The 27,999-nt window shown below is 47.4% G+C and overlaps 1 protein-coding gene and 1 long non-coding RNA gene across 2 annotated transcripts in view; one reads left to right on the forward strand and one right to left on the reverse strand.

Moving 5' to 3' along the window:
• The window catches only part of LOC311524218 (uncharacterized protein), a 33,453-nt gene extending 17,411 nt beyond the window's left edge, over positions 1–16,042 (forward strand). Inside the window, exons 11-20 of the mRNA XM_084635096.1 lie at positions 2,751–3,161; positions 4,490–4,593; positions 5,886–6,040; positions 7,266–7,434; positions 9,752–9,875; positions 10,532–10,647; positions 11,800–12,014; positions 13,130–13,238; positions 14,603–14,806; positions 15,086–16,042. Of these exons, the coding sequence (XP_084491222.1) occupies positions 2,751–3,161; positions 4,490–4,593; positions 5,886–6,040; positions 7,266–7,434; positions 9,752–9,875; positions 10,532–10,647; positions 11,800–12,014; positions 13,130–13,238; positions 14,603–14,806; positions 15,086–15,170 (1,692 nt within the window). The 3' untranslated portion in view covers positions 15,171–16,042. The remainder of the gene's footprint in view (positions 1–2,750; positions 3,162–4,489; positions 4,594–5,885; positions 6,041–7,265; positions 7,435–9,751; positions 9,876–10,531; positions 10,648–11,799; positions 12,015–13,129; positions 13,239–14,602; positions 14,807–15,085) is intronic.
• On the reverse strand, positions 1,074–2,736 carry LOC311524443. The gene is made up of 2 exons (XR_014712559.1): positions 2,083–2,736; positions 1,074–1,432 (listed from the first exon to the last, which is right to left on the reverse strand). It is a non-coding gene; the product is annotated as an uncharacterized lncRNA (long non-coding RNA).
• Positions 16,043–27,999: the final 11,957 nt, after the last annotated feature.

The raw sequence follows: 27,999 nt of genomic DNA on the forward strand, positions 1-27,999 counted from the left end.
CCTTTCCAGGCCAGGTGTTGCTGGAGGGAGAAAGGAGCGGGGAGGAGCAGGAGAGCCATCCCATTGTTCTGGGGAGGGGAGGTTCTTGGACTGTGCTCAGGACTGTGAGTCGCCCTGTTACCCCTGCCTCCAACGAAAGGGTGTTCCCTGTGGAAGCTGGGTGTCAGCTCCCTCCCTCACGCACTGGCCTCTGGGCAATGCCAGCCCTAACCTGGCCTTGCAGGGTACCAATCGTTGCACCCCAATCCCCGAGTCCCTTCAAATCGTTCCCCTGCGAGATCCAGCTCCTGACACTGGCTACTCCCAGCAATCCCAGCACCTCTGCCCCCAACGGTGCGGTGGGCCCCAGGGTATCAGTTGTACTTGAAACCACTGCTCCTGCAAGCCACACAGCACTGGCCAGCACCTACAGGGAAACACAGAAACAAGAGAAAGGGGTGGAAATTGGTGGGGGAGGACGAAGAGAGGGGCCAGGCCCTGGTTTGCAGGGGGGAGGAGGAAGAGAGGGGCTTGGCCATGGTTTGCAGGACGGGGCGGGAGGCATAAGTGCTGGAACCAGAGCTGTGGAGGGTGCTGCAGCGCCCTTTGGCTTGAAGTGGTTTTCATCATATCAAGGGTTTACAGTTTGGTTCGATGGCTGTCAGCACCCCCACCGTAGAAATTGTTCCAGTGCCCCTGGGGGGAGGAGGAAGAAAGGGGCTGGGCCACGGTTTGCACTCAGTAGCTGCTCCTGCAGTAGCCTCCGCTCCTACTTCCCTCCCCGTGACAGCCGGCAGAGCTGCCTCTGAGTCTGCCCGGGTCAGACAGGGGCCTTCACAGAGCTGTGGGGCAGGGCACAGACCTGCTATGTGAGCTCACACTGCCCTGCTCAACCCCACAGAACAGAACTGCCCCCCTTCTGCTGAGCTCCTCAGCTTTTCCCTCCCCCCAGGAAACATACGACATGACCCAAAAGAAATATCTGTCCATCCATCTATCCCCCCACACATCCCCCATCCCTATATGTATCAATCTATCTGTGCCAGTCATTGGTACCTGGGAACCAAGACAAACAACAACCCATAACGCACCAGTCTTAGGATCATATCTCATTTCCTTTTTACTCAGATATTATCCTTCATTAAACCTCCCCAAATGGCTTGATTGAGACCCCTAGCACTTGAACTGCAAGGCATAAGTGGCAGCATGTAACAAACAAAGGACACCTCCATTAAGCCAATCAGCCAACTAGGTTGATTCTGGCAGTACTGGACATACCAAGCAACTCATCAGGCATCAAAACTACACCACAGCAAGAAGAGCCTTGTGACGAAGAATGGCCTCAGAGATAATGCATAGGATGAGGAACCACGAATTCAGGGCTCCATCCCCAGTTCTGTCGCAGACACTTGGGCAAGTCATTTCGGCTCTCCTTGTGCCTCAGTTTCTCCATCTGTAAAAGGAAGATAATGATAGAGCAGGGCAGGTTTTCCATCCAGAGAAAATTAATTAAAATAAATAAATAAAAATATTTCCAGCCTGGAATCAGGATGAAAAGTTGACATCTCAAAATATTTCAAAATTCAAAAAAAAGAAATACAAAATTTTGGTCTGGTCAGTCGAAACATTTTGTTTATCTTTCAACCATTTTGTATTTTCCAAACATTTTTTACTATAATTAGCTCAAATTTCTAAACAAAAAGTCATTTTACACTGAAAAACTGAAATTTGTCATCTCTAATTTTTCATCTTCAAATCTTTTTTCTTATGATGTTTTAGAGTCAAGACATTTGTCAAAAATGACACTTTCCTGCAGAACATTTCCTGCAAAGACCTGTTGCTAAAAATTTTCAGACCAGCGCTAATTACAACCCTCCCTTTGGTCTGTCTTGTCTATTTAGACTGTAAGCTCTTTGGGACAGGGATGTCTCACACTAAGGGGTTGTACAATCCCTGGCAACAGTCTCAGCTGCGTATATCCAGGTGGTATTTTAAGAATAGTGACAACTCAGGACAGAGGCGGGATTGTGGTATCTCAGCTAAATCTGGATCCTTTTTCGTTTAAGTTAATTTCTAGCCCTGTGGTGTGAATAATATACTCACCCAAAGGCAATCTGGTTTAACAGCTTGGATCAGTGTGTTTGTCACCTCTGCACTGGAAGCATTTGGCGCGGTATCTAGCACATTGCTTTCAGACTTTTTCTTTTTTGGACTTAATCCATGCAAAACAAAGTACAATTTTAATCAAGTGACCTGGTTAAGGCCTTATATAACCCTCCGAGGAATATATAAACCCCACCTGCTTTTCCAGAGGGTAAAATGCAAGGATCAACGTGGAGTTAAGCTTGGCAAAACCATTCCCTTATGCATCTAAAGTTCATAAAAAAGGTGTGTGGAGTTTTCCTGCAGCTGACAGGAAACTAGGAATGGTTGCATGGGCATTTTTGCAACAAAGGAGAAACAACGTGGTAGCACACTCAGTTATTTAGGGAGAATACAACTCAATGCCTCTTCTTTGGAAACTACACCCTCAAGAATCCACAGGCACTATTTGCCAACAGCTGACTTCTTCTAAGAAGTGCTGCCCTTTATGGCTGTCTTTGAAGTTGTGAAGTGGAATACAAGCTGGATTCAAATTAACGTCTTTCTGTGTAGATATTTTGATCGCACAAAGTTTAATTTTTACAAGTAATTGACCTATTCAGGTGACCTCGGTTATTCGAGACCCATCACTTTTGCTTAACCCAGACGGTTAGTGTTGAATCTCCCAACCCGGCACCATGAGTTTTGCCGAGCTGTTAGACCACGTCGGGGGGATGGGTCGCTTCCAAATCATCTATACTATCTTACTGGCTATCCCAGTTTTCATGATGGCTAGCCATAACCTCCTGCAGAACTTCACTGCTGCCATCTCTGCGCATCACTGCCATGTCCATATCAACATCAGCAACACTCCTTACACCAACCTCACTGGAAAGCTTGCTGCCAAGGACCTCCTCAGGGTCTCTGTCCCCATGGACAGTAAACAGCAGCCAGAGAAGTGTCACCGCTTTGTCACCATGCAGTGGCAGCTCCTAGACTCCAACGCCACCGTCACAAACCTAACCGAGCTGGAGACTGAACCCTGTGCTGATGGGTGGGTGTACGACAAGAGCATTTTCACCAGCACCATCATTACAGAGGTACGTGAGAGCAAGACCTGCTGCAGTGCGGGTAACCAGCTCGGAAAAGGATGCTGAAACCATGGGGTGGAAGTTGGGGTGGATGAGTTGAAAATATTTTTGTTGGAATCATGCCTTTTCATAGATTTTTGCAACTAAGTTTCACAGTCCTATGGGCAGAGCGTGTCATAGTATCTATCTATTTATCCTCCTCTTCCTAGTATCTGATCGTAAAATTTGCACCAACCTACAGCCCCTGCATGTCTATTGACATCAGCTTGGTTTCAGCCTAAATCAGTGCAGAATTTCATCCAGGGTCATGTGCTGTTCTCAGTTACATTCTGGCACCCCTGGTGACTTCAGTCCATGCAGCTTCAAGTGGCTGCCATTGCATAGGCGTAAAGGAGAGCAGGACACGGCCTTTATGCTTTACAGAGTCTTGGTTCCTTCAATGTATCGGTCGGAGGAAGCTGTGGTTGCACTGGTTGGGGTGGGAATTCCCCCATCCATTGTGCAGTCAGTTTCCTCTCAATTAAACTGGACATAATCCACTAATCCATATTAAAGGAACCATGAATGATACTAAGAGTTAGCCCTGCTCTCCCCTGGATCTCAAAGGGCTTTACAATAGAGACTAAACCTTACTATCCCATCTCACAGCTGAGGGAAACTGAGGCACAGCGAGGCAACATGACTTGCCCAAGGTCACAGCAAGTCAGTGTCTGAGCTAGGAGTAGAGGTCCTGGTCTCTTGAATGCTCACTCCATTCAAGACCATCCGCCTCACATGGGATCATTATATTTGATCCTACATTAACATCTAAAGGACCCATTCTGCCAGGAACTGCAGAGACCCTAGCTGAGTTCGGAGACTCACTGTGCCAGATGCTACACAGACCCAAGCTGAGAGTGGAGCCCTGTTGTGCCTGGCACTGCACAGAGCCCAGCTCAGACTGGGGAACCCTTGTGCCAGATACTGCATGGACCCCAGCTCAAATCAGGGCCCCATTGCACTGGGCACTGCACAGACCCCAACTGAGATTGTGCTGGGTGGACCCCCAACTGAGACGGGGGCCCAGCTGTGCTGCATGCTGCACAGAGACAAAGACAGGATGATCCTCCCTCATTTTACAGATGATGGACATTGAACCTCAGGGAGATTAAGGCTGTGATGCCCTGCAGATTGTAATGATTGCTATGGAGACTGGCTGTCTAAATGCCATCAATGGTTCTGAAAATCTCAGCCTAAGCCAGGAATCAAACCCAGCTCTTCTGAGCCCCAGTCTGGGGCCTTAACTACAACCCAGTCTTCCTCCTGGAGCCAAGCTTTGTTTTCTCTCTCCCTTACAGTGGGACCTGGTGTGTGACTCCCGGCAGCTGAAGCAGATGGCTCAGTCCATCTACATGGCTGGGATCCTGGCGGGAGGCATCATCTTTGGAGGTCTGTCAGACAGGTGAGAGCAATGTCATTATGAAGCAGAGCAAGGCTGATTCCTGGCGGAATCAGGAATCTCGAGCAGGAGGAGAGAAGTTACTGTATCTCTGTATTTGGCTCTGGCGCGACTGCTACTGGAATCGTATGTTCAGTTCCGGTGTCCACACTTCCAGAAAGATGTTGGTAGGTTGGAGAGCGGTCAGAGAAAACCCACAAGAATGATTAAAGGCTTGGAAAATGTGCCTTACAGTGAGAGACTCCAGGAGCTTGATCTATAAAGCAAAGGTTAAGGGGTGATTTGATCACAGTCTGTAAGTGGAGCCCGGTGAATTCTTTTTATCATTGTATATTTTATTTTTGGGGGAATTTCTTGTTATTTTTGTTTTGTTAATTTTATCCATGCAGGGGGATCGGGTCCTGCCCCTGGGGGTTGGGAGGCCCCAGAGGGGGGCTGAGTCCTGCCACCAGGGTTTGGAAGGCTCTGGGGGAGATGAGTCTTGCACCCCCGAGCCTGCCCTGCACTCACCCTGCAGAAGCGGCTGTTGGGGTCCTGTGCGGTGTGGTTGGGCCTGGCTCTCGACTCAGGGTGTTGTTATCTGGTACACGGGGTTGCAGTGCTGTTTAGGTTTGGCAAGGCGCTCCCCCCACCCCCTCCCCATTCAGAGTGGGGAGCCAGGCCAAGCTTCACAGGATAGGAGCTGTCACTGCAGGGTGAGTTTTTTGCTTTACTTCATATTATTTCACATTTGCAAAAAACATGTGGCTCTCTATAAAGGTACTGTACCTACACGGGGAGCAGCAATCTGATAACAGAAGGCTTTTCCATCTAGCAGACAAAGATCTAACAAGATCCAGTGGCTGGAAATTGAAGCTAGACAAATTCAGGCTGGAAATAAGGTGTACATTTCGAACAGCAAAAGGAATTAACCATTGGAACAACGGCCCAAGGGCTGTTGTGGATTCTCTATCCCTGGAGATTTTTAAATCAAGATTGGATGTTTTTCTAATGGTCAAATACCAGCCAGGGGATAACCCTACTGCCAGGGGCCCTAGATTGCCTTAATTCAGCCCTGCAGGCCTCATCATTAGCAGCTACGGCACGACTGACATTAAGTATTTTCATCAATAACCTTTTGTCACGTGCCACAGAGCTGGTTTTAGAACTGGGGCCTCCTGCCTCTTTGCCCATTCCCCTAGCCAGGAAGCCATGCCTGTCAATGGCACCAATAGTTCCTTGCACCAGGTTCTGAACATACTTGCCTCAGTATCCTGGGTTTCCCTCACCTGTTCTCTTGGCTTTTTTTGGCTCAGGTTTGGCCGCAGGTCTCTCTTGATCTGGTGCTACTTGCAGATGGCTGTCACGGGCACCTGCACTGCCTTCTCGCCCAGCTTCACTGCCTACTGCATCTTCCGCTTCCTGACCGGAATGGCTTTCTCGGGCATTGTGTTGAACGGTGTCTCTCTGTGTAAGTGTGTCCGGCACCTGCCATCCCCAGACACAAGATGAGCTGGTTACTGGGGATGGACGGAGGTGCCTTGTTCCCGCTGCTGATAAATTACTCTGTGGTGGGAGCACAGAGAGACCAGAAGCACATAGCTTGGGTGGGATGTCCAATGTCTCAGCACCAAAAATTGGGAGCTAGATTTTCCAAGAATCTTAGCTCCCATTCCAACCTGGATTTACCAAAGCACTCAGCAGCTCCCATTGGGTCACTGATTGCCACAACTGACAAAGACCTGAACATGTTATTTAGGAGGTATTATGCACCTCGAAATCTGGCCCTGTTCTCTCTGAAAATGTGGTACCCAAACGAGAATTGAGTTCTCTGGAACAATCCCACCTCTGTGTGCTTCTGCAGTGCCAGAGCACAGGAGATGCCACAAAACAGGGCAGCTTCCAATAGCATGCAGGTCCCCAAGAATGGAATGGAAGCTATTTTGAACGGTGTGCCGTCATCAGATGACAATGATTCCACAACAGAACAGAGATTCCACAATACATCTTCTACAGAACAGGCACAGGCTATGTGCACCAGCCAGGAGCTACAGAATGCCCTCCTCATTACTAGAAAATCCCTTGCACTATACAAGGTATACAGGTCCTCTAGGAACTGGAGGACCCAGGGGCAGCTGGGTATCAGAGGCTAATGGGACTCAGCCTATTCAATTATATAACAGCTGTGTATTGTGGCTGATGTACTTCAGGGTGCATGTCTGCCATTGCAGGGTGTTAGAGCTGCTGCAACCCTGCAGGGTACAGTACAGCCTGCTGCCGCTGTGGGGTCTTCTGGAGTGTTTGTAACCCTGCAGAGGGCAGTACTGCCTGTGGCCACTGGGGGACTGGTGCTGCTGTAGCCCTGCAGGGTACAGTACTGCTTGCTGCCACCAGGGGACTGGAGTTGCTGCAGGGCACAGTACTGGCTGCTGCCATGGGGAGGGGGGTGGAACGCCTCCAGCAGTGTGCAGTACCACCTACTGCCACTAGGTGGGACGCAGCTAGCAGGGGGAGGAGGCATGGATCAGGGAATGAATGCATGTTCTGGGGAGCTATTTCACCTCAGCCTCAAAGAGCCAGGGATAGGCTGTTTGTACATGCTTCCTGCTGCCTTCACTCATGCTTGTTCTCACCACTGGAGGTCATCAGCCCAAGGACAGAGAGATTATTTTCCCTTTGTGTATGTCTCTCCCCAGCTGTGGAATGGACACCCACCCGCACACGGGCTGTTGTGGGCACCATGTATGGATACTGCTACACGATCGGGCAGTTCATTCTGGCTGGGGTGGCTTACGCTATCCCCAACTGGCGCTGGCTGCAGCTTGTGGTGTCTTTGCCCTATTTCATCTGCTTCATCTACTCCTGGTAGGTTAGCTCACCCTTATCCTTTCTGATCCATTCCTCTTCCATCGTGCTTTTCTCACTGGATGCAGGAATGAGACAAACTTTAAGCAAGTAGAATAAACAAATCTCTTATCCTGGTTCTCATACTCTTGCCTCTCGATTACTGCATCATCCTCTTCTCCGGCCTTGGCAAATGCAATCTTGCTCCACTTACATCCATTCAAAACACTCCTGCTAAGATCATTTCCCTGTCTCATCGCTTTGTCCATGTCACCTCTCTCTTTGCAGCCCTCCACTGGCTCCCCGTTCTTCATCACATCATACATAAACTACTCATCTTCACTTTCAAAGCCCTTCATACCCTACTGCACCGTACCTATCTCATCTGTCATCCACTAGCACAATGCCAACTCCCAACTCCCATTGGCCCATGATGCCTGCCTCCGTCGCCCGCTTGCTAAATTTTCAAACAAGCACCTTTGTGCTTTCTACCATGCTGCCCCTCATGCCTGGGAGGAGTTCCCCTGTAAACATCGGCAAAGGTATCTCATTGTCCTTCTTCAAATCCTTCTTCAAACTCTCCTTTAATGTGAGGCTTACAAAAAAACCTGACGACAGTTAGGCTGTTGGTGTGCAGAGACCATTGCCTATCATGCTGACCAATATTGTCTCGCTGTTTTCTTGTGCTCCCCTGTCTGTATCCACCTGTTGTTGCTTGTCTTGTCCTTACATTATAAGCTGTTAGGGCCAGTGACTGTCTTTTTGTTCAGCGCCTGGGACAATGGGGTCCTGCCCCATGACTGGGCCTTGAGGACATTATGGCAATACAAATAATGAACAAAGAACTATGAAAGCTGTGGATTTTCACACCTGGAATTGTTTCAGCAAACCAGGGAAATGGCGAGACTAAGAGGATAACATATGAATAGAGAGAGTTGAAGATTTGATGTCTTAAATTTTTTTCCATGAAAAATGGCTTCCCCCCCAAAAAATTCTGTTTCCTTCAAAAATTTTCAACAAAAGGAAACATTTTATATTAGTTTTCAGGATGGGGGGGGGGGTGCTGAAAAACAACCATTTATTTCTAAATTTGTAAATTTTTTGACACAACAAAAATTTTCATTTCAGTGTTTTGGAGCTATTTTTTTCCACTTTCCCCCATTTTCCAGTGGAAAATGAAGACAAAAGGAAATAAAAGAGAGGAAATAATTTTTTTAAAAAAACCCTCCCAAAATGGAGACAAAATGAAAACTTTTGTTTTGCTGAAAAAAATTTAAAATATTGTGAAAAATTTCCAATGAAACCAAAGCTACTCCACCCATAATGTCACTACTCAGTAATATGAGGAAGTGACCTATCATAGGTATTTGTCTGGCACCCACCACCATGGTATCTAGGCACATCACAACGTTTAATATATTTATCCTCACAGCTAGAGCTGGCTGGCAAAAAAATATGAGAGTTTTTGAGACTTTGAAACATTTTCCCATCCTGAATCTGGCCAAAAGTCAAAACCAGGAAAACTTTTGTGAACTGATAATCTGAAAAAATATTTTGGTCGGGTCAGCTGAAATGTTTCCTTTTGATAATTTTGAAATTTTTCTTTTTGATCTGGAGCTTGTTTATTTTTTATCCTTTTTTTAAGTGTAAATGATCAAAAATTTTGAAACAAAATTGTTGAAACTTTTAATTTTGATAAAGGTCAAATTTTGAAACTTTTTCCATTTTTTTTTTTAAATCAAGAGCTTCATTGAAACTGACCTTTCCCTGCAAACAGTTTCAGTTTGGACAAATCCGCATTTTTCAATGGAAAAATATTTCAGCAGAAAAGTGCCAACCAGCTGTAACCAAGCAACCTTCTGAGGGAGAGCAGTGCTATTATCCTATTGTACAGATGAGGGGATTCAGACACAGAGACAAACTAAGTGACTTGCAACGGTCACACAGGAAGTCTGCAGGGGAGCAGGGAATTGAAGCCAGGTCTCAGCTATCACCCTAACCCTCCTTCCATCCTGATGCATGCCAAGGTGCAGTACCATCTGCTGCCACTGGGCAGTCTCCTAGTGGGACTGGAGCTTCAGGTTGCAGAAACATTTGGCTGTCACCAGGGGGCTGCTGGTAGCAGGGGGAGGAGATAAAGCAGCGAATGCAGGTTCCACTGTGGCTATTCCACAACATGCTCCCTTCTGCTTCTGTCACTGCTTGTGCCCTGCACTGGCTTTGGGCACTGCCCCTAGCGTAGAAGTACTGCACCGTGCTCCAGTGGGGCTGATCCCAGTGCAACAAGAGCAATGTGCGTGTTCTTTGCAGTTGTGTTTTCAATTCTTCTGCTACCCAGGTGGTTCGCGGAGTCCGCCCGATGGCTGGTGATAGCTGGCAGACCTGACGAGGCAGTGAAGCAGCTCAAGAGAGTGGCCAGGATAAACCGGAAGAAGGAAGAAGGAAACAAACTCAACATAGAGGTAAGACTGGATCTCAGAGAGGCTGAGCGCTCCCACCAACTCCAGCGGCTGATATAGGCACGTGGGACAAGCAGATATAAATCAGCATGGCTGCACTCGTGTCATTGGGACTCTGCACGTGTACACTAGTGGTGCAACTGGCTTTAGTGCTCCCTGAGCAATGGTATTCTCACCATGGTCTGACTTCTTTCTCGTACAATGGGATTCCCATATGTACAAGGTATCTTCTATCAATCTCTCTACCTATAGCCGTACATACATAACCACCTATCCAGCCATCTATGTATCCATCTCTAGACATAAACACACATCTTTTATAAATGTATATTCATACACATAATATCTCTATTCATCTCCATCTATCTATCTGTTATCCCCACACACGTCTCTCTAGCCATCCATACATCCCCATACAAATGTTTCTATCCATTCAACTATCCATCCATCCCCATGCACACCCTTCTATCTAGCCATCCATCCATCCCTTCCTAGACGTACACATTATTTTGTCTGCACTGAGGCCTGCTCTGAGACAAGAATTTTGGCACCACTGGATGATCCAGAATCTCATTCTCTCCCATTCCCCTGCTCTGTTTCCAGGCCTTTCCCACAATGGAGGCCCCATGCCGTTACCCAGAACTCTCTTCTCTCCCCAGGTCTTGAGATCCAACATGCAGAAAGAAATAGCCTCTACAAAAAGCAGCTATACCTTCATTGACCTGGTGCGGACCCCTGTTGTACGCCGGATCTCCTTCTGCCTCTGCTTTGTATGGTTAGTCAGCTCTTGTGATTGCACAAAGCAGAAGCTGAAACAATGATATGAAGCAGCCTGCAGCAAGTAAACCAGGCTTGACAATTTGCTGAGGAACGGGGCAAATAATGGATTTTTTGACCTGCAGGCAATTCCAAAAAATCAGTAAAAAATCATTTTGGGTTGAACAGAAAACCATTTTTTTCTTAATTTTTGACTAATCAAAAAGTTGAAAAAATCAAATGAAACATTTTGTTTTGATTTCAAATATTTTAAGATTTTTTAAAAATAAAATTAAAGAAATGTTTGAGACAACGATTCATTTTGAACTAAAACTGAAAATATTTAGATTTTTTTTTATTTTTGTTTTTGTTTTGGGGTGCTTTTTTTTAACCTGAAACAATTCAGCAAAAGGAACATGAATTCCCTAAACATTTTGATGTCGCTGAGTCTGCATTTTGAGCTGAAAAAAGTTTTAGATGAAAAGTTTTGTTCAGCTCTACTAAGTCCCACTGATGCTCCACTTCACCCCAGGGCATGTCAGTGACAGCCAATTTCAATCGGCATGACAGTCAATTTCACCTTGATTGAATATCCCACTAGATCACAATGCAGTATGTTATAGCTAGACTTCGGTAAATCCCACCTGGGGAGACAGCATGTAGAGAAAACCAACAGGAGGCACTTCTACCCAGAAGCAGGCTTAGGACCCAAGAGTCCTGGCTCCTAGTCTCCTGTTCCTACTACTAGGACAAAAGTACAGAGCTGGGAAAAGAACCCAGGAGTCCTTGGCACCTACACTGTCCTGTTCCAGCTATTGGACCCCTTTCCTCTCTGAAGAGCTAACAACAGAGCAAAGTCCCCTCTTGCTCTAACCACTAGGCGCCACCCTTCTTCCAAAGCTGGAAATAGAACCCAGGAATCCTGGCTCCCAGCTGCTCCCCAGTCTAACTCACTAGACCCTAATCCCCTCACACAGCCATGAACAGAACACAGTGCAGTCTACCCACTAGACTACACTGCCACCCAAAAGCTGTGAAGAGAACCCAGGGGTCCTTACTCTAACCACTAAACACATTTGCAGGGCCTATTGCTGAAAGGGAACATGCTTGTAACAAATAAACTCAATGATAAGGACCCTCTAAGTATCAATACCTGTCTGCTTCATTCCAGGTTCTCCACAAGCTTTGCCTATTATGGGTTGGCCATGGACCTGCAGAATTTCGGTGTCAATATCTTCTTGATCCAGATGGTCTTTGGAGCTGTTGATTTCCCAGCGAAGTTCATCTCAGTCCTCACAATCAGCTTCATCGGGCGCCGGTTCACACAGGCATTGACCCTCATCCTGGCTGGACTCTCTATCCTAGCCAACATCTTTGTCCCACAAGGTGGTTACTTGGTGCCCTGGATTTTCAGGGTTAGATCCAGAAGTGTTCAAGCCTTTGTCAAACCAAAGGTCCAAAACCTGGCTAATATGGTCGGCTGCAGGGAGAAGAGCCAGGAGAGTGGTCCATAAGGGCTAATGGGGCTCAAGCCAACCGATACGTCACAGCTGTGTTCTGTGGCTGAGGCCCTGCCGGGTACAGAACCACCTTCTGCAGCCAGGGATTGAAGCAGCTGACACGTGTTTATGACACCAGTTGCCATGGCACTTCCCCATGAAGCAACCTGAGAGACATATTCAGCCTGACCCAGGCTGGCCTGTTGCAAGATGGTTGCGAAGTGGATGAGCCGCTGTCTGGGAGGGTAACAGACACAGTTTCACAAACAAAGCTGGGTGGATGGTTATTAGTATTTAATCATTGGGTAAGGTGCTGCACAGACCCCAGATGACATCAGGGCCCAATTGTGCCAAGCCCTAAAGGGAGATACAGGCCCTGCCCCAAAGAGCTCACAATCTAAATAGACGCAACACAGAAAGGAATATCACTCTTATTTCTAGATGGCAAACTGAGGCACAGATCCTCAGCTGGTGTAAATTAGCCCAGTCCCATTGATTTCTTGCCCCTTTTGGCTTTAATGGAGCAACTGTGGATTTGGCTCCATTGACTCCAATGGAGTTACAGCCAATTTGTACCGGCTGGGGATCTGGCCCCATTGACTCCAGTGCAGCTATGCTGATTTACACCAGCTGGGGATCTGGCCCCATTGACTCCAGTGCAGCTATGCTGATTTACACCAGCTGGGGATCTGACCCCATTGACTCCAGTGCAGCTATGCTGATTTACACCGGCTGGGGATCTGGCCCCATTGACTCCAGTGCAGCTACGCTGATTTACACCGGCTGGGGATCTGACCCCATCGGCACCAGTGCAGCTACGCTGATTTACACCGGCTGGGGATCTGGCCCCATTGACTCCAGTGCAGCTACGCTGATTTACACCGGCTGGGGATCTGGCCCCATCGGCACCAGTGGCGCCATCCCATTAGCTCCTGACCCTTCTTGAGCATGTCAGCCTTTTCCCATGTGCTAACCCCTCCTCCACTGTGTGCTTCTCTCAAGATCTGAAGACCCTGCGCACCGTTCTGGCTGTCTTTGGAAAAGGCAGTCTCGCTGCCTCCTTTAACTGTGTCTACCTCTACACGAGTGAGCTGTACCCCACAGTGATTAGGTAGGTGGAAAAACCTCAGAGAGTGCAGCTCAAACTTCACATGCAGCCCCACGGAACAGCAAAACCAGAGCCAAGTGACTAGTGACTAGAGTTGGTTGGGAATTTTTCATCAAAATGTAGTTTTCTGACGGAAAAAGCTATTTCATCAAAGCCAAAGCTTTTCACAGGAAAGGGCTGTTTAGAAAAAAGTGGGGGAAGGGGGAGGAAGGTTGGATATTACATTTGCAAAACGAAAATTTCAGTTTTTCTGGCTGGAAACAACTTTGTGTTTTGGAATCTGTATTAAAAAACAGCAACCCCTTTTTTGTACTAATTCATAATGGTCGAAATCAAAACAAAATGATGTGATGGACCCAAACCAGGATTTTTGTATACCGTTGAATTCCCAAAATTTTTTGAAATTTCAATATTTCATCCAGATTCAGAACGGGGAAAATGTTTGAAATCTCAAAATTTATCATGGGACAGGAAAACAATTTCCCAACCAGCTCTACTAATGATTTTGGGCACCTCGGATTTTAGGAGATGCCCACGTTAGGACACCACCGCAACTGGGTCTGATTCTCTGCAATTACTGAGGATGTGCCATCTGAAAAGTGAGGGCCCTCTGAGGCATCTCAATCTAGTCACCCAAAATTGCCCTTCTAGGAAATAGGAATTGCCACATCAGATCAAAGATCTAGCTAGCCCAGTCCCAGCTGCAAGAAACCCTGCACTTGTGTGGTAACCTGCCCCAAGGAAAGTTCCTATTTGTTATGTTAGCACCTAGAGACCACACCAGAGCCCCATGGTGCCAACTGCTGCACAGACCCTGACTGAGATCGGGTCCCCATAGTACCAGGCGCTCCACAGATCCCGAGTAAAATCAGGGCCCCCATTGTATGAGGCACTGCACAAACCCAAATTGAGATCAGGGCTCCATTGTGCTAGGCGCTGCACAGACCCCAACTAAGATCAGGGCCCCATTGTGCCAGGTGCTGCACAGACCCCGACTGAGATCAGGGCCCCATTGTGCCAGGTGCTGCACATACCCCAACTGAGATCAGGGCTCCATTGTGCCGGGTGCTGCCCAGACACAGTGACAGCAGTCTCTGCTCCTCACAATCATAATAGACAAGACAGACTGAGGGTGTGAGGGGAAAGAAATGAACGGAGAGAGGAAGTGACTTGCCCAAGGCCATGAGCAAGGTGGCAGAGCAAGGAAAAGAACCCAGGTGTCCTGACTCTATAGTCACTCTACTAGTCCACAGGGCCTAGCTGAGAGGTACTGCTTGGCTTATTGCCCGTGAGCTCCTTAGCCCAGATTTTTCTCATCACTGTGGCTTATGCTAATAGCTCTGTTTGTTATGATTTCAAATTCACAGGCAGACCGGCATGGGTTTGAGCAACACCATGGCACGCCTGGGCAGCATCACTGCCCCATTGGTGAAGATGTTGGAGGAATACATTCCCTTCCTGCCACTGATCATTTATGGAGCTGCCCCAATCATCTCCGGCATTGCAGCGACCTTCCTGCCAGAGACGCTCAACGTGCCATTGCCTGAGACCATAACGGAGGTGGAGACACGGTTAGTAGAATCTACTGGGAGGCAAGAACAGTCGCCATGATGCACCATGTGGGGGCTTTGTGATATAGACATGGGTCCACTGAGATAGAGAGAGAGAGCACAGACAAGAAGTGATAGGCATGATTAGATAGATAATCTGATCCCATTGACTCCAGTGTAGCTATGGCTGGTTTACACCAGGTGGGATCTGGCCCCTTAGCTCCAAGCATGTTTTAAGCCAAGTACATCTCTTGATGCTTGTATAAATGTTAATATTTACCGATATTCTTTTTCATTGAGACCCAGGCATCTGAGAGGTGAAGAACAACAGATGAAGATCCTTCTGAAACCCACCATGCCAGACCCAGCCAAGGAAGCCAGTTAAGGAAAGAAAAATGAGCAACTGTTGTAGGGTCTATGGGTAAAATTTTCAAAAGTGCCTAAGTGTCTTAGGAGCCTATGTTCCATTTTCACCAGTGACTTAGCCACTCCCATGAGAGACGGGTGCCTCATCTTCCTGGGCACGTCTGAAAATCCCACTGGGCACTTATCTGAATCTCTTGGCACCAAAACACCTTTGAAAATGTGGCTCCCAATCACTTTTGAAAGAGGGGGCTTAGGCATGTTTGAAGACTCTCCCCTATCTCTTTTACTGTTTTAATCATGCCAGAAGTATTATGCAGGCATCAGTGACAACTCCATAGGGGTTGAATTTTGCACTTAATGCAGGGAATCAACCTCTTCAGACAGCATGTTGACCTCCAAGTCACAGCAAGAATTTATACCATGGGACCTGCTGGTGTGCAAGATGGGGGACACGACTCAATTACTCTATGTAGCTCCTCCATGTAGTTCCAAACCTGCTGTTGCACTCTGCTGGGATCCAACATATTGTACCCAACAGCTCAGCAAATACTTTTGGGCCAGATCCTCAGCAAGTGTTAATCCATGTAGTTGAGGATTAGCCCACTATTGCAGGACAGTCATGTGGTGGCAATTCTTAAGGGAATTCTGTAAGAATAATTATAGAAATGGTGGCAGAATATAGGAACTGCCAGACTGATCACAGCCAAGGTCCATGGAGTCTCTCTGACAGCGGTCAGCAATAGATGCCTCAGAGGAAGGTGTGAGAACCCTGAAGTGGGCAGATATGTCATAATCTCCCCACCATCAAGTCTCACTTTATCTTAAACAGTCATTAAAATTGGGCAAAAATGGATTTTTCAGCTCACTCACAATTTGGAAAAATCAAGGGAAAAACACGATTTGGCTGAAAATGAAATTGTTCAAAATTTTCAGCAAATCAAAAAGAGTAAAAAATTGGTTTCAAACTAAACATTTTGCTTTGATTGCAAATTGCTTTTCAACTTTTTAGTATTTTTTATAAAAAAACAATTAAAGGAAATTTCTAAATGAAGTTGTTTCAAATTGAAAAATCAAAACATTTAGACTTTTTTGGGATTCTCCCCCGAAACAAACAATTCAGCAAAACCAACATGAAATCACGAACCATTACAGTGTCACCAAATCTGCATTTTTCATCCCAAAACAGTTTTGGTTGAAAAATTTCACACAGCTCTACTAGTCACAGATTGGCTTAAGGCCCGAAGCATGAGGTTTATATGCCTTCTAAAACTCTTTGTTGTATTATTGATAGTCCTGTTACCCATAGAGATGTCCAGTTCCCCTTTGAATCTTGCTAAGTTGTGGCCTCAATGTCATCCTGCATCAATGAGGTCCACAGTCTAACACTGTCATGTCAGAAAGGATATTTCCTTTGTTCAGTTTTGAAAAGAGGGAAGGAACCCAGGCCTCCAGATTCTCAGCTTCCCCTGCCCTAGCCCACTACATTTCACTTCCCTCAGAGTCAGGAGTCCTGACTCCCAACCCCCCAACAAATACACACTCTAACCTCCCCTCCCATTCCAGAGCTGGGAATGGAACCCAGGGGTCCTGACTCCGAGCCCCATCTGCTCTAACCATTAGACACTGCTCTCCAGCCAGAGCTGGGAACAGAAATCAGAAGTCCTGACCCTCATTCCTGCTGCTCTGACCCACTAGACTCTATTCGTTCTGGAACTGGTAACCAAACCTAGGAGTCCTGATTCTCAGCCCCTACAGCTCTAACCACTAGACCCTACTCCCCTCACGGAACTGGGAATGGAACCCAAGAGTCTTGATGCCTAGTTTTAACCACCAGACCACTCAATTACACCAGTATAAATCAAGACTGAAGGTGTGACTACAGCTTGAGCAGACATACTGAGCTAGCTTTACTCTCCCTAGCTCAGGTACCAGAGCAATACTTCAGCACAGGCTGACCAGCCTGTCTGGAACCCTGGGTCATTATTCTCAGGGCTAGCCCATGCTGAAGCATGCACTGCTGCAGCTTCACTGTTCTGGGAGCCAAGATAGCTAGATTAAAACAAGCTAGGGTATGTCTGCTCGAGTTGCAATTGCAGCCTATGACTGCAGCATAGACAGACCCTAACTCAGCTGCCTAGGTTGGATTTGAGCATCTGTCTCCTTGTCCCCATGCTTTGTGTTAATAAAATGCACATTTCCACGTTAAAAAAAATCCAGTTAACAGGATCAAAATGTGGCTAATCCTGATCCATGTAAGGTTTAAACTCCACCTAGAACTGGGGCAAAAGCATCTATTTACTGTACAAAGAAAATACCTATGTGAAATGCTGTCACAAATAAACAGTTTCTGTTGCACTTGGCAGTGTTCTTCTTGAAGGGAGGGTTCTGCATTCTTTGGAAGCTAGGCTCAGGGTTCAAGTACAGATGTTGGTTCTGGTAACATCCTCAGTCTCTGGGGTGCTGGAGGCAACACAGTCATCCCATACAATCATACTCTGCCCTTCTCTGTGGTCTCAAAGGGCTTTTTGTGTATTGCTTAACCAAGCCTCACATCCTCATGGGAGTTAGGTGAATATTATTGTACCCATGTTATGGAATAATAAAGTAAGGCACAGAGCAACATGACCGAGGTAAAGGATGGAAAGTCAGTGGCAGAGCTAAGGATAGAGCCCCAGAGTCCTGACTCGCAGCGCCCCCCACACCGCACCTGACTGAGGTGTGGATTGCACCCTCAGCAAGTTTGCAGATGACACTAAACTGGGAGGAGAGGTAGATACGCTGGAGGGTAGGGATAGGATATAGAAGGACCTAGACAAATTAGAGGATTGGGCCAAAAGAAATCTGATGAGGTTCAACAAGGACAAGTGCAGAGTCCTGCACTTAGGACGGAAGAACCCCATGCACCGTTACAGACTAGGGACCAAATGGCTAGGCAGCAGTTCTGCAGAAAAGGACCTAGGGGTTACAGTGGACGAGAAGCTGGATATGAGTCAACAGTGTGCCCTTGTTGCCAAGAAGGCCAATGGCATTTTGGGATGTATATGTAGGGGCATTGCCAGCAGATTGAGGGATGTGATCGTTCCCCTCTATTCGACATTGGTGAGGCCTCATCTGGAGTACTGTGTCCAGTTTTGGGCCCCACACTACAAGAAGGATGTGGAAAAATTGGAAAACATCCAGCGGAGGGCAACAAAAATGATTAGGGGACTGGAACACATGAGTTATGAAGAGAGGCTGAGGGAACTGGGATTGCTTAGTCTGTGGAAGAGAAGAATAAGTCGGGATTTGATAGCTGCTTTCAACTACCTGAAAGGGGGTTCCAAAGAGGATGGCTCTAGACTGTTCTCAATGGTAGCAGATGACAGAACGAGGAGTAATGGTCTCAAGTTGCAGTGGGGGAGGTTTAGGCCGGATATTAGGAAAAACTTTTTCACTAGGAGGGTGGTGAAACACTGGAACGAGTTACCTAGGGAGGTGGTGGAATCTCCTTCCTTAGCCCTGGTCTACGCTAGGACTTTAGGTCGAATTTAGCAGCGTTAAATCGATGTAAACCTGCACCCGTCCACACAATGAAGCCCTTTATTTCGACTTAAAGGGCTCTTAAAATCGATTTCCTTACTCCACCCCTGACAAGTGGATTAGCGCTTAAATCGACCTTGCCGGCTCGAATTTGGGGTACTGTGGACACAATTCGATGGTATTGGCCTCCGGGAGCTATCCCAGAGTGCTCCATTGTGACCGCTCTGGACAGCACTCTCAACTCAGATGCACTGGCCAGGTAAACAGGAAAAGAACCGCGAACTTTTGAATCTCATTTCCTGTTTGGCCAGCGTGGAAAGCTGCAGGTGACCATGCAGAGCTCATCAGCACAGGTGACCATGATGGAGTCCCAGAATCGCAAAAGAGCTCCAGCATGGACCGAACGGGAGGTACGGGATCTGATCGCTGTTTGGGGAGAGGAATCCGTGCTATCAGAACTCCGTTCCAGTTTTCGAAATGCCAAAACCTTTGTCAAAATCTCCCAGGGCATGAAGGACAGAGGCCATAACAGGGACCCGAAGCAGTGCCGCGTGAAACTGAAGGAGCTGAGGCAAGCCTACCAGAAAACCAGAGAGGCGAACAGCCGCTCTGGGTCAGAGCCCCAAACATGCCGCTTCTATGATGAGCTGCATGCCATTTTAGGGGGTTCAGCCACCACTACCCCAGCCGTGTTGTTTGACTCCTTCAATGGAGATGGAGGCAATACAGAAGCAGGTTTTGGGGACGAAGAAGATGATGATGAGGAGGAGGTTGTAGATAGCTCACAGCAAGCAAGCGGAGAAACCGGTTTTCCCGACAGCCAGGAACTGTTTCTCACCCTAGACCTGGAGCCAGTACCCCCCGAACCCACCCAAGGCTGCCTCCTGGACCCAGCAGGCGGAGAAGGGACCTCTGGTGAGTGTACCTTTTAAAATACTATACATGGTTTAAAAGCAAGCATGTGAAAGGTTTACTTTGCCCTGGCATTTGCGGTTCTCCTAGATGTAGTCCTAAAGCCTTTGCAAAAGGTTTCTGGGGAGGGCAGCCTTATTGCGTCCTTCATGGTAGGACACTTTACCACTCCAGGCCAGTAACACGTACTCGGGAATCATTGTAGAACAAAGCATTGCAGTGTATGTTTGCTGGCATTCAAACAACATCCGTTCTTTATCTCTCTGTGTTATCCTCAGGAGAGTGAGATATAATTCATGGTCACCTGGTTGAAATAGAGTGCTTTTCTTCAGGGGACACTCAGAGGAGCCCATTCCTGCTGGGCTGTTTGCCTGTGGCTAAACAGAAATGTTCCCCGCTGTTAGCCACAGGGAGGGGGGAAGGTTGAGGGGGTAGTCATGCAGTGGGGGGAGGCAAAATGCGACCTTGTAACGAAAGCACATGTGCTATGTATGTAATGTTAACAGCAAGGTTTACCCTGAAAGAGTGTAGCCACTGTTTTATAAAATGTGTCTTTTTAAATACCGCTGTCCCTTTTTTTCTCTCCACCAGCTGCATGTGTTTCAATGATCACAGGATCTTCTCCTTCCCAGAGGCTAGTGAAGCTTAGAAAGAAAAAAAAAACGCACTCGCGATGAAATGTTCTCCGAGCTCATGCTGTCCTCCCACACTGACAGAGCACAGATGAATGCGTGGAGGCAAATAATGTCAGAGTGCAGGAAAGCACAAAATGACCGGGAGGAGAGGTGACAGGCTGAAGAGAGTAAGTGGCGGGCTGAAGACAGGGCTGAAGCTCAAATGTGGCGGCAGCGTGATGAGAGGAGGCAGGATTCAATGCTGAGGCTGCTGCAGGACCAAACCAGTATGCTCCAGTGTATGGTTGAGCTGCAGCAAAGGCAGCTGGAGCACAGACTGCCACTGCAGCCTCTCTGTAACCAACCGCCCTCCTCCCCAAGTTCCATAGCCTCCACACCCAGACGCCCAAGAACGCGGTGGGGGGGCCTCTGGCCAACCAGCCACTCCACCACAGAGGATTGCCCCAAAAAAAGAAGGCTGTCATTCAATAAATTTTAAAGTTGTAAACTTTTAAAGTGCTGTGCTTAAAGTGCTGTGTGGCATTTTCCTTCCCTCCTCCACCACCCCTCCTGGGCTACCTTGGTAGTCATCCCCCTATTTGTGTGATGAATGAATAAAGAATGCATGAATGTGAAGCAACAATGACTTTATTGCCTCTGCAAGTGGTGATTGAAGGGAGGAGGGGCGGGTGGTTAGCTTACAGGGAAGTAGAGTGAACCAAGGGTCGGGGGGTTTCATCAAGGAGAAACAAACAGAACTTTCACACCGTAGCCTGGCCAGTCATGAAACTGGTTTTCAAAGCTTCTCTGATGCGTACCGCGCCCTCCTGTGCTCTTCTAACCGCCCTGGTGTCTGGCTGCGCGTAACCAGCAGCCAGGCGATTTGCCTCAACCTCCCACCCCGCCATAAACGTCTCCCCCTTACTCTCACAGATATTGTGGAGCACACAGCAAGCAGTAATAACAGTGGGAATATTGGTTTCGCTGAGGTCTAAGCGAGTCAGTAAACTGCGACAGCGCGCCTTTAAACGTCCAAATGCACATTCTACCACCATTCTGCACTTGCTCAGCCTGTAGTTGAACACCTCCTGACTACTGTCCAGGCTGCCTGTGTACGGCTTCATGAGCCATGGCATTAAGGGGTAGGCTGGGTCCCCAAGGATACATATAGGCATTTCAACATCCCCAACAGTTATTTTCTGGTCTGGGAATAAAGTCCCTTCCTGCAGCTTTTGAAACAGACCAGAGTTCCTGAAGATGCGAGCGTCATGCACCTTTCCCGGCCATCCCACATTGATGTTGGTGAAACGTCCCTTGTGATCCACCAGAGCTTGCAGCACTATCGAAAAGTACCCCTTGCGGTTTATGTACTCGGCGGCTTGGTGCTCCGGTGCCAAGATAGGGATATGGGTGCTGTCTATGGCCCCACCACAGTTAGGGAATCCCATTGCAGCAAAGCCATCCACTATGACCTGCACATTTCCCAGGGTCACTACCCTTGATATCAGCAGATCTTTGATTGCGTGAGCTACTTGCATCACAGCAGCCCCTACAGTAGATTTGCCCACTCCAAATTGATTCCCAACTGACCGGTAGCTGTCTGGCGTTGCAAACTTCCACAGGGCTATCGCCACTCGCTTCTCAACTGTGAGGGCTGCTCTCATGTTGGTATTCATGCGCCTCAGGGCAGGGGAAAGCAAGTCACAAAGTTCCATGAAAGTGCCCTTACGCATGCGAAAGTTTCGCAGCCACTGGGAATCGTCCCAGACCTGCAACACTATGCGGTCCCACCAGTCTGTGCTTGTTTCCCGAGCCCAGAATCGGCGTTCCACAGCATGAACCTGCCCCATTAGCACCATGATGCATGCATTGGCAGGGCCCATGCTTTCAGAGAAATCTGTGTCCATGTCCTGATCACTCACGTGACCGTGCTGACGTCGCCTCCTCGCCCGGTATCGCTTTGCCAGGTTCTGGTGCTGCATATACTGCTGGATAATGCGTGTGGTGTTTAATGTGCTCCTAATTGCCAAAGTGAGCTGAGCGGCCTCCATGCTTGCCTTGGTATGACGTCCGCACAGAAAAAAGGCGCGGAACGATTGTCTGCCGTTGCTCTGATGGAGGGAGGGGCGACTGACGACACGGCTTACAGGGTTGGCTTCAGGGAGCTAAAATCAACAAAGTGGGTGTCTTTACATCAAGGAGTATTTCAGGCAGGACTTCACGGAGGGTTCCAATAAGAAATGGTGCACCTAAGTTATCGTTCTTATTGGAACAAGGAGGTTAGCCTGTCCTATGATTGATACATGGCTAGATTTACCTCGCTGCACCTTCTCTGTGAGTGACTGCAGTGTGACCTAGAAGAATGAGTCCCCTAGACAGGGGAGGGGAGGAGGCAAATGAGTACAAAACAAATCTGGTCTATTTCTTGTTTTGATCCACTCCATCTATCTTTTACATCTTTGGCTGGCAGCAGACGGTGCAGAAGGACTGCATGCCATCCACATCTCATGGCTGCTCGGCAGAAGATGGTACAGTACGACTGCTAGCAGTCCGTATCGCCTGCCCGCTCACCATAAGACGGTTCAATAGGACTGTCTGCAGGACTAAAGAGAATGACCTGGTCAAGTCACTCCAAATTTAGTCCCTGCGCCCATGTCTGCCCAGGCGCTCCAAGCCGACGTGGCCAGGAGCACCTCGGACATGACGATGACGGCTACCAGTCGTACTGTACCGTCTGTTGCCACAAGGCAAGGGGTTGCTGCTACTGTGTAGCAATGCCGTACCATGTCTGCCAGCACCCAGGAGACATAGGGTGATGGTTACCTGAGCGGGCTCCATGCTTGCCGTGGTATGGCGTCTGCACAGGTAACTCAGGAAAAAAGGCGCGAAACGATTGTCTGCCCTTGCTTTCACGGAGGGAGGGAGGGAATGGGGGCCTGACGATATGTACCCAGAACCACCCGCGACAATGTTTTAGCCCCATCAGGCATTGGGATCTCAACCCAGAATTCCAATGGGCAGCGGAGACTGCGGGAACTGTGGGATAGCTACCCACAGTGCAACGCTCCGGAAGTCGACTCTAGCCTCGGTACTGTGGAAGCGCTTCACCGAGTTAATGCACTTAATGCACTTAGAGCATTTTCTGTGGGGACACACACACTCGAATATATAAAACCGATTTCTAAAAAACCGACTTCTATAAATTCAACCTTATTCCGTAGTGTAGACATACCCTTAGATATTTTTAAGGTCAGGCGTGACAAAGCCCTGGCTGGGATGATTTAGTTGGGGATGGGTCCTGCTTTGAGCAGGGGGTTGGACTAGATGACCTCCTGAGGTCCCTTCCAACCCTGGTATTCCGTGATGCTATGATTCTCACCACTAGATCACACTCCCTTCCCAGAGATGGGAACAGAACCCAAGACTCCCAGCTATCAGTACTCTACTACTCTAACCACAAGATAACACTCCTCCCGGTGTTTGGAACCAAACCCAAGCATCTCCGTTTCCAGTCCCCTGCTCTGATCACTAGACTATACTCCTTCCTCCCCAAATACGCAATAGAATCCAGAAATCCAGACTCTCAGTCCCTCCCATTTCCACTGCTAGATCACAAAGCCCTTGTAGAGATGGGAACAGAACCCAAGAGCCTTGACGCCAAGTCCCCGCTATGCGTCGCTAACCCACCAGATCCCATTTAACTCTATTCCCAGAGCTGGCAATAGAACCAAAGAGTCCTGACTCCCAGTCCCCCGGCTCTACCCATTAGACCCTCCTCCCCAGCCACATCTGGGAATAACACTCAGTAGCCCTGACTCCTAGGCCCCATGCTTTAGCCACTAGATCCCTACTCACCTCCTAGAGCCAGGAATAGAACTCAGGAGTCCAGACTCCCAGCCCTACCTGCTCTCCCCACTAGACCCCACAACCCTCCCAGAGGTAGGAATAGAAGCCAGGAGCCCTGACTCCTTGCCCACTCCCCCCTGCTCTTACCCACTAGACTCCACTCCCCTCCTAGAGCCAGGAATAGAAGCCAGGAATCCCAACTTGCAGTCCCCCTTGCCCCACACAGCCCAGTGGAGCACAGAAAATAACCCCATGTCATTCCACATGAATGGATGACTGCTCTCCCAGAAATGCCCTCTGGGCCCAACAGGGAGTTGTGGGGTGTGTGACTGCTAGTATGAGCCATTGAGTTAACAACACCTTGTGACTAAGGCTGTGAAAGGCCTACAGATCCAGTCATCAGCATCTGACCTTCGTCCAACACAACAAGCAAATGATCAACCACTGCAGCCTTTGGACCATATCTTGCCCTTGAAAACAGCCCAAAACTGGCTCTACATAGCACCCAAGCTGCTTCCATGCCCCCTTGCCCAAAAAAGACTAAGGACAAGCAGCAAGACGGGGAGACCCAAGTAATGGCTCCTCAGACAACAACTCATTTTCATAGTTTCATACCTTTTAAGGCCAGAAGGGACCATAGATCTTCTTGTATCACCTCCTGTCTATTACAGGTCAGAGAATGTCATCCAAATACCCCTGCACTGAGCCCGACAACATGGGTTTGGCTAAAGCTCTTACAGGAAGGCATCCAGCCTTGGTTTGAAGAAGTCAGGAGATGGAAAATCTACCCCTTCCCTTGAGAGTTTGTTCCAATAGTGAATCACCCTCACTGTGAAATAAAGGTGTCTTATTTCTAACTGGAGTTGGTCTGGCTTCAGCTTCCAGCCTTTGGTTCTTGTTCTGCCTTTCTCTGTTAGGTTTAAACTCTACCTGAAACTGGGGTGAAAGCATCCTCAGCATCCCTTTAGTACCTGGTATTTTCCTCACATGAAGGTGCTTTACACTGTAATAGACTCACCTCTTGATCTAAACAGTCTGAGCTTTCAAGTCTCTCACTGTCAGGCATTTTCTTGAGCCCTTGAATAATTTCTCTGGCTCTTTTCTGCACCCTCTCCAATTTTTCAGCATCCTTTTTAAAAAGCACACCCCAGAACTGGACGCAGCATTCCAGTATTGGTCTCACCAATGCTATATCCAGAGGTAACATCATCCCCTTGCTCTTTCTCACTGCTCCCCTGTTTATACAGCCAAGGAACCCAGGAGCCATTTTTGTACCCGCATTGAACTGAGAGCTCATGTTGAGTTGTTTGTCCACCCCTAGCTCCTTTTCAGAGTTGCCACTGCTTTCCCAGACACAGGCCCCCCTTCCATGGGGTGGTCTTCCTTCCTTGCTGCTAGATGTGTCACCTTGCATTCCACTGCAGTAAAGTGCAGTTTGTTTGAATGATTACAGGAGCCAGGAGTCCTGCTCTTCCCTTCTCTATTGTTGCTCTTTTGGCCCAAGCATTAGTCCAATATTCAGGGCCTTGCAGGGTTGTTTCCTAGCATGAGGAATGGATGATACGAGTCAGGTCAATTCTTTGGTGAAACCTTGTTTATTTACAAGGTACCGTTTCCCTGAACACTAACAGCAGCAAGCAGTTACCTTGCTCCTGAATCCCCACATCTGCTCCCTCCCTCCCCAAGCTCTGTGCCCAAAAAGCCCTCCCCTGTCTCTCTGCTTCTCCCCTGGGTCACACACAGAACTGCTTCACCTGGCTTCCTGCCTCCAACATACACAGCCTAGCCCCCTCCTTTGCAACCAGGGAGAGTCCTATCCATCTGCCTGGGTTAACACTGGCCTAGTCACATGGCTTAGTGTCTTGGGTGGAAGTCCCATTGCCTGCATATTAAGGGGCTTGATTGTTCCTTGTTTTGAGCCTGAAAGACTGTTAAAATTATCCTCCACTGAGCATCTGAGATAACCCATTGTTGGGATGAATGGGGGCTGTTCAAACCTCTCCAAACTATGGTGCCAGGCTCTCTGCCGACTCATCTCTGCAATGGTTACATATGACTCATATATTTGAGACTTTCTTCAAAACCATGACAGCTGGAGATTAGTGACGATGGAAACATTTCTGACCGAACAGTTTTCCATTGAAAAATGTGGGTTTTGTTGACATTTAATGTTGTGTGGGAACATGTTGATTTTGATGAAAATTTCAAATGGAAAAAGTCAAAATGTTTTGATTCATTTCATTTAAATTTTTAACATTATATTAAAATATTTTATATTAGATTTCTATATTATATTTAATATCAGGCCTATATCAAGTATATTATATTTAATATCTTTATAGAATATACATATCGAAACAACATGAATCAAAATGGTAAAATCAACGTTTCTCTTCAACACTATCAAACAACAATGTTCAAGAAAGATGATTTCAAACTGAAACAGCTGTAGAGAAAGTCTACTAGGCTGATCAGAGGACTGGAGAGTCGATCTTATGAGTAGAGACTAAAGGAGCCATGCTTGTTTAGTCTAGGAAAATGAAAGCTAAGAGGGAATCCAATTGCTCTCTCTCTCTCTCTATACACATTGGGGGTTGGGCGTAAGCACCAAGGAAGGAGAAGCGCTATTGAAGCTAAAGGCCAATGTTGGCACAAGAACAAATAGGGATAAACTGGCCAGGAATAAGCTGAGGCTAGAAACGAGAAGAAGGTTTCTAAACATCACAGGAGGGAGATTCTGGAACAGGAGTGGGGGGCAAACAATCCAACTAGTTTTAATATGGAGCTCGATAAATTTGTGATCGGCACTATATAACCGGGTTGCCTGCAATAGCTAGGGCTGAACTCAGTGACCTAAGAGATCCCTTCCAGTCCTGTATCCAACATTTCTATCGAAACTAACCATTCCAATGGTTCCAAACTGAAATGTTTCTGAATTGTTATTCTGCAGGAAATTTCAAAGTTTGGGCTTTTTGTTCCAATTCGGAATGGATTTCTTTGTAAATGTCAGTATTTTCCACGGAATGAAAATTCTGGTTCCCAACCAGCACTACTGGAAATTTACTAATTTTTAAAATCCAAGCTGAGGTTATGGAGAACATGATAGTACCTCCAGAGACGTGTCAGGAGAGGGATGGGTGTGTACTACCTGATTCCAAGCCCTGGCACAATTAGAGTGTAGAACTCACTGGCACAGGAGGTCATTAAGGCCAAGGATTTAGCAACCTGCAAAGAGGGACTGGATATTTATATGGATATTAAGAGTATCTAAAGTTTCCATAATTAATGCTAAGGGAAAGGATATTAAACCTCCTGCTTCAGCTATTTAAACCTCCACCTTTAACTATTCAAAATCACGATGAGATTTTGATGGGGCCAGAAGATTATCCCACATCTGACTACTCTGTCATTCTCACACCTTCCTCTGAATCATCTGGTGCTGGCCACTGTCAGAGACAGGATACTGAATTAAACTTATCCCCAGGTCTGATCCAGTCTGCAATTCCTGGGTTCTCACAATGACAGTTCATTTAGGGAGCCATTTGTCTTGTCTTCCGAGAGAAAGGAACAGCCTATTGTCAATGAATTATGGACCCCAAACACACATGTGGTGTTAACGGAACATGAGATCTCATCTTGGAGGAACACCTAGAACTGCTATACAGGCCAAAAATAGTCTGGAGTTCAGCCTCAGAAGTCAACGCATCTGTTCCATCCACGATGGACTTCAGACTAGAAATAAGGCGCTTTGATTTACATATAAGGCACATATTTTTTAACAGTGAGAGTAGTTACCATTGGAACAATTTACCAAGGGCTGTGATGGATTCTCCATCACTGGCAATTTTAAAATCAAGATGTTTTTCTAAAAGATAAACTTTTGTTCAAGCAGGAATTGATCCAGTCCTGTGGCCTGTTATGCAGGAGGTCAGACTAGGTGATCACAGTGGGCCCTTC

This window comes from Lepidochelys olivacea (genome assembly GCF_965140295.1).
Source record: "Lepidochelys olivacea isolate rLepOli2 genome assembly, chromosome: 7".
Classification (NCBI taxonomy): domain Eukaryota; kingdom Metazoa; phylum Chordata; order Testudines; family Cheloniidae; genus Lepidochelys; species Lepidochelys olivacea.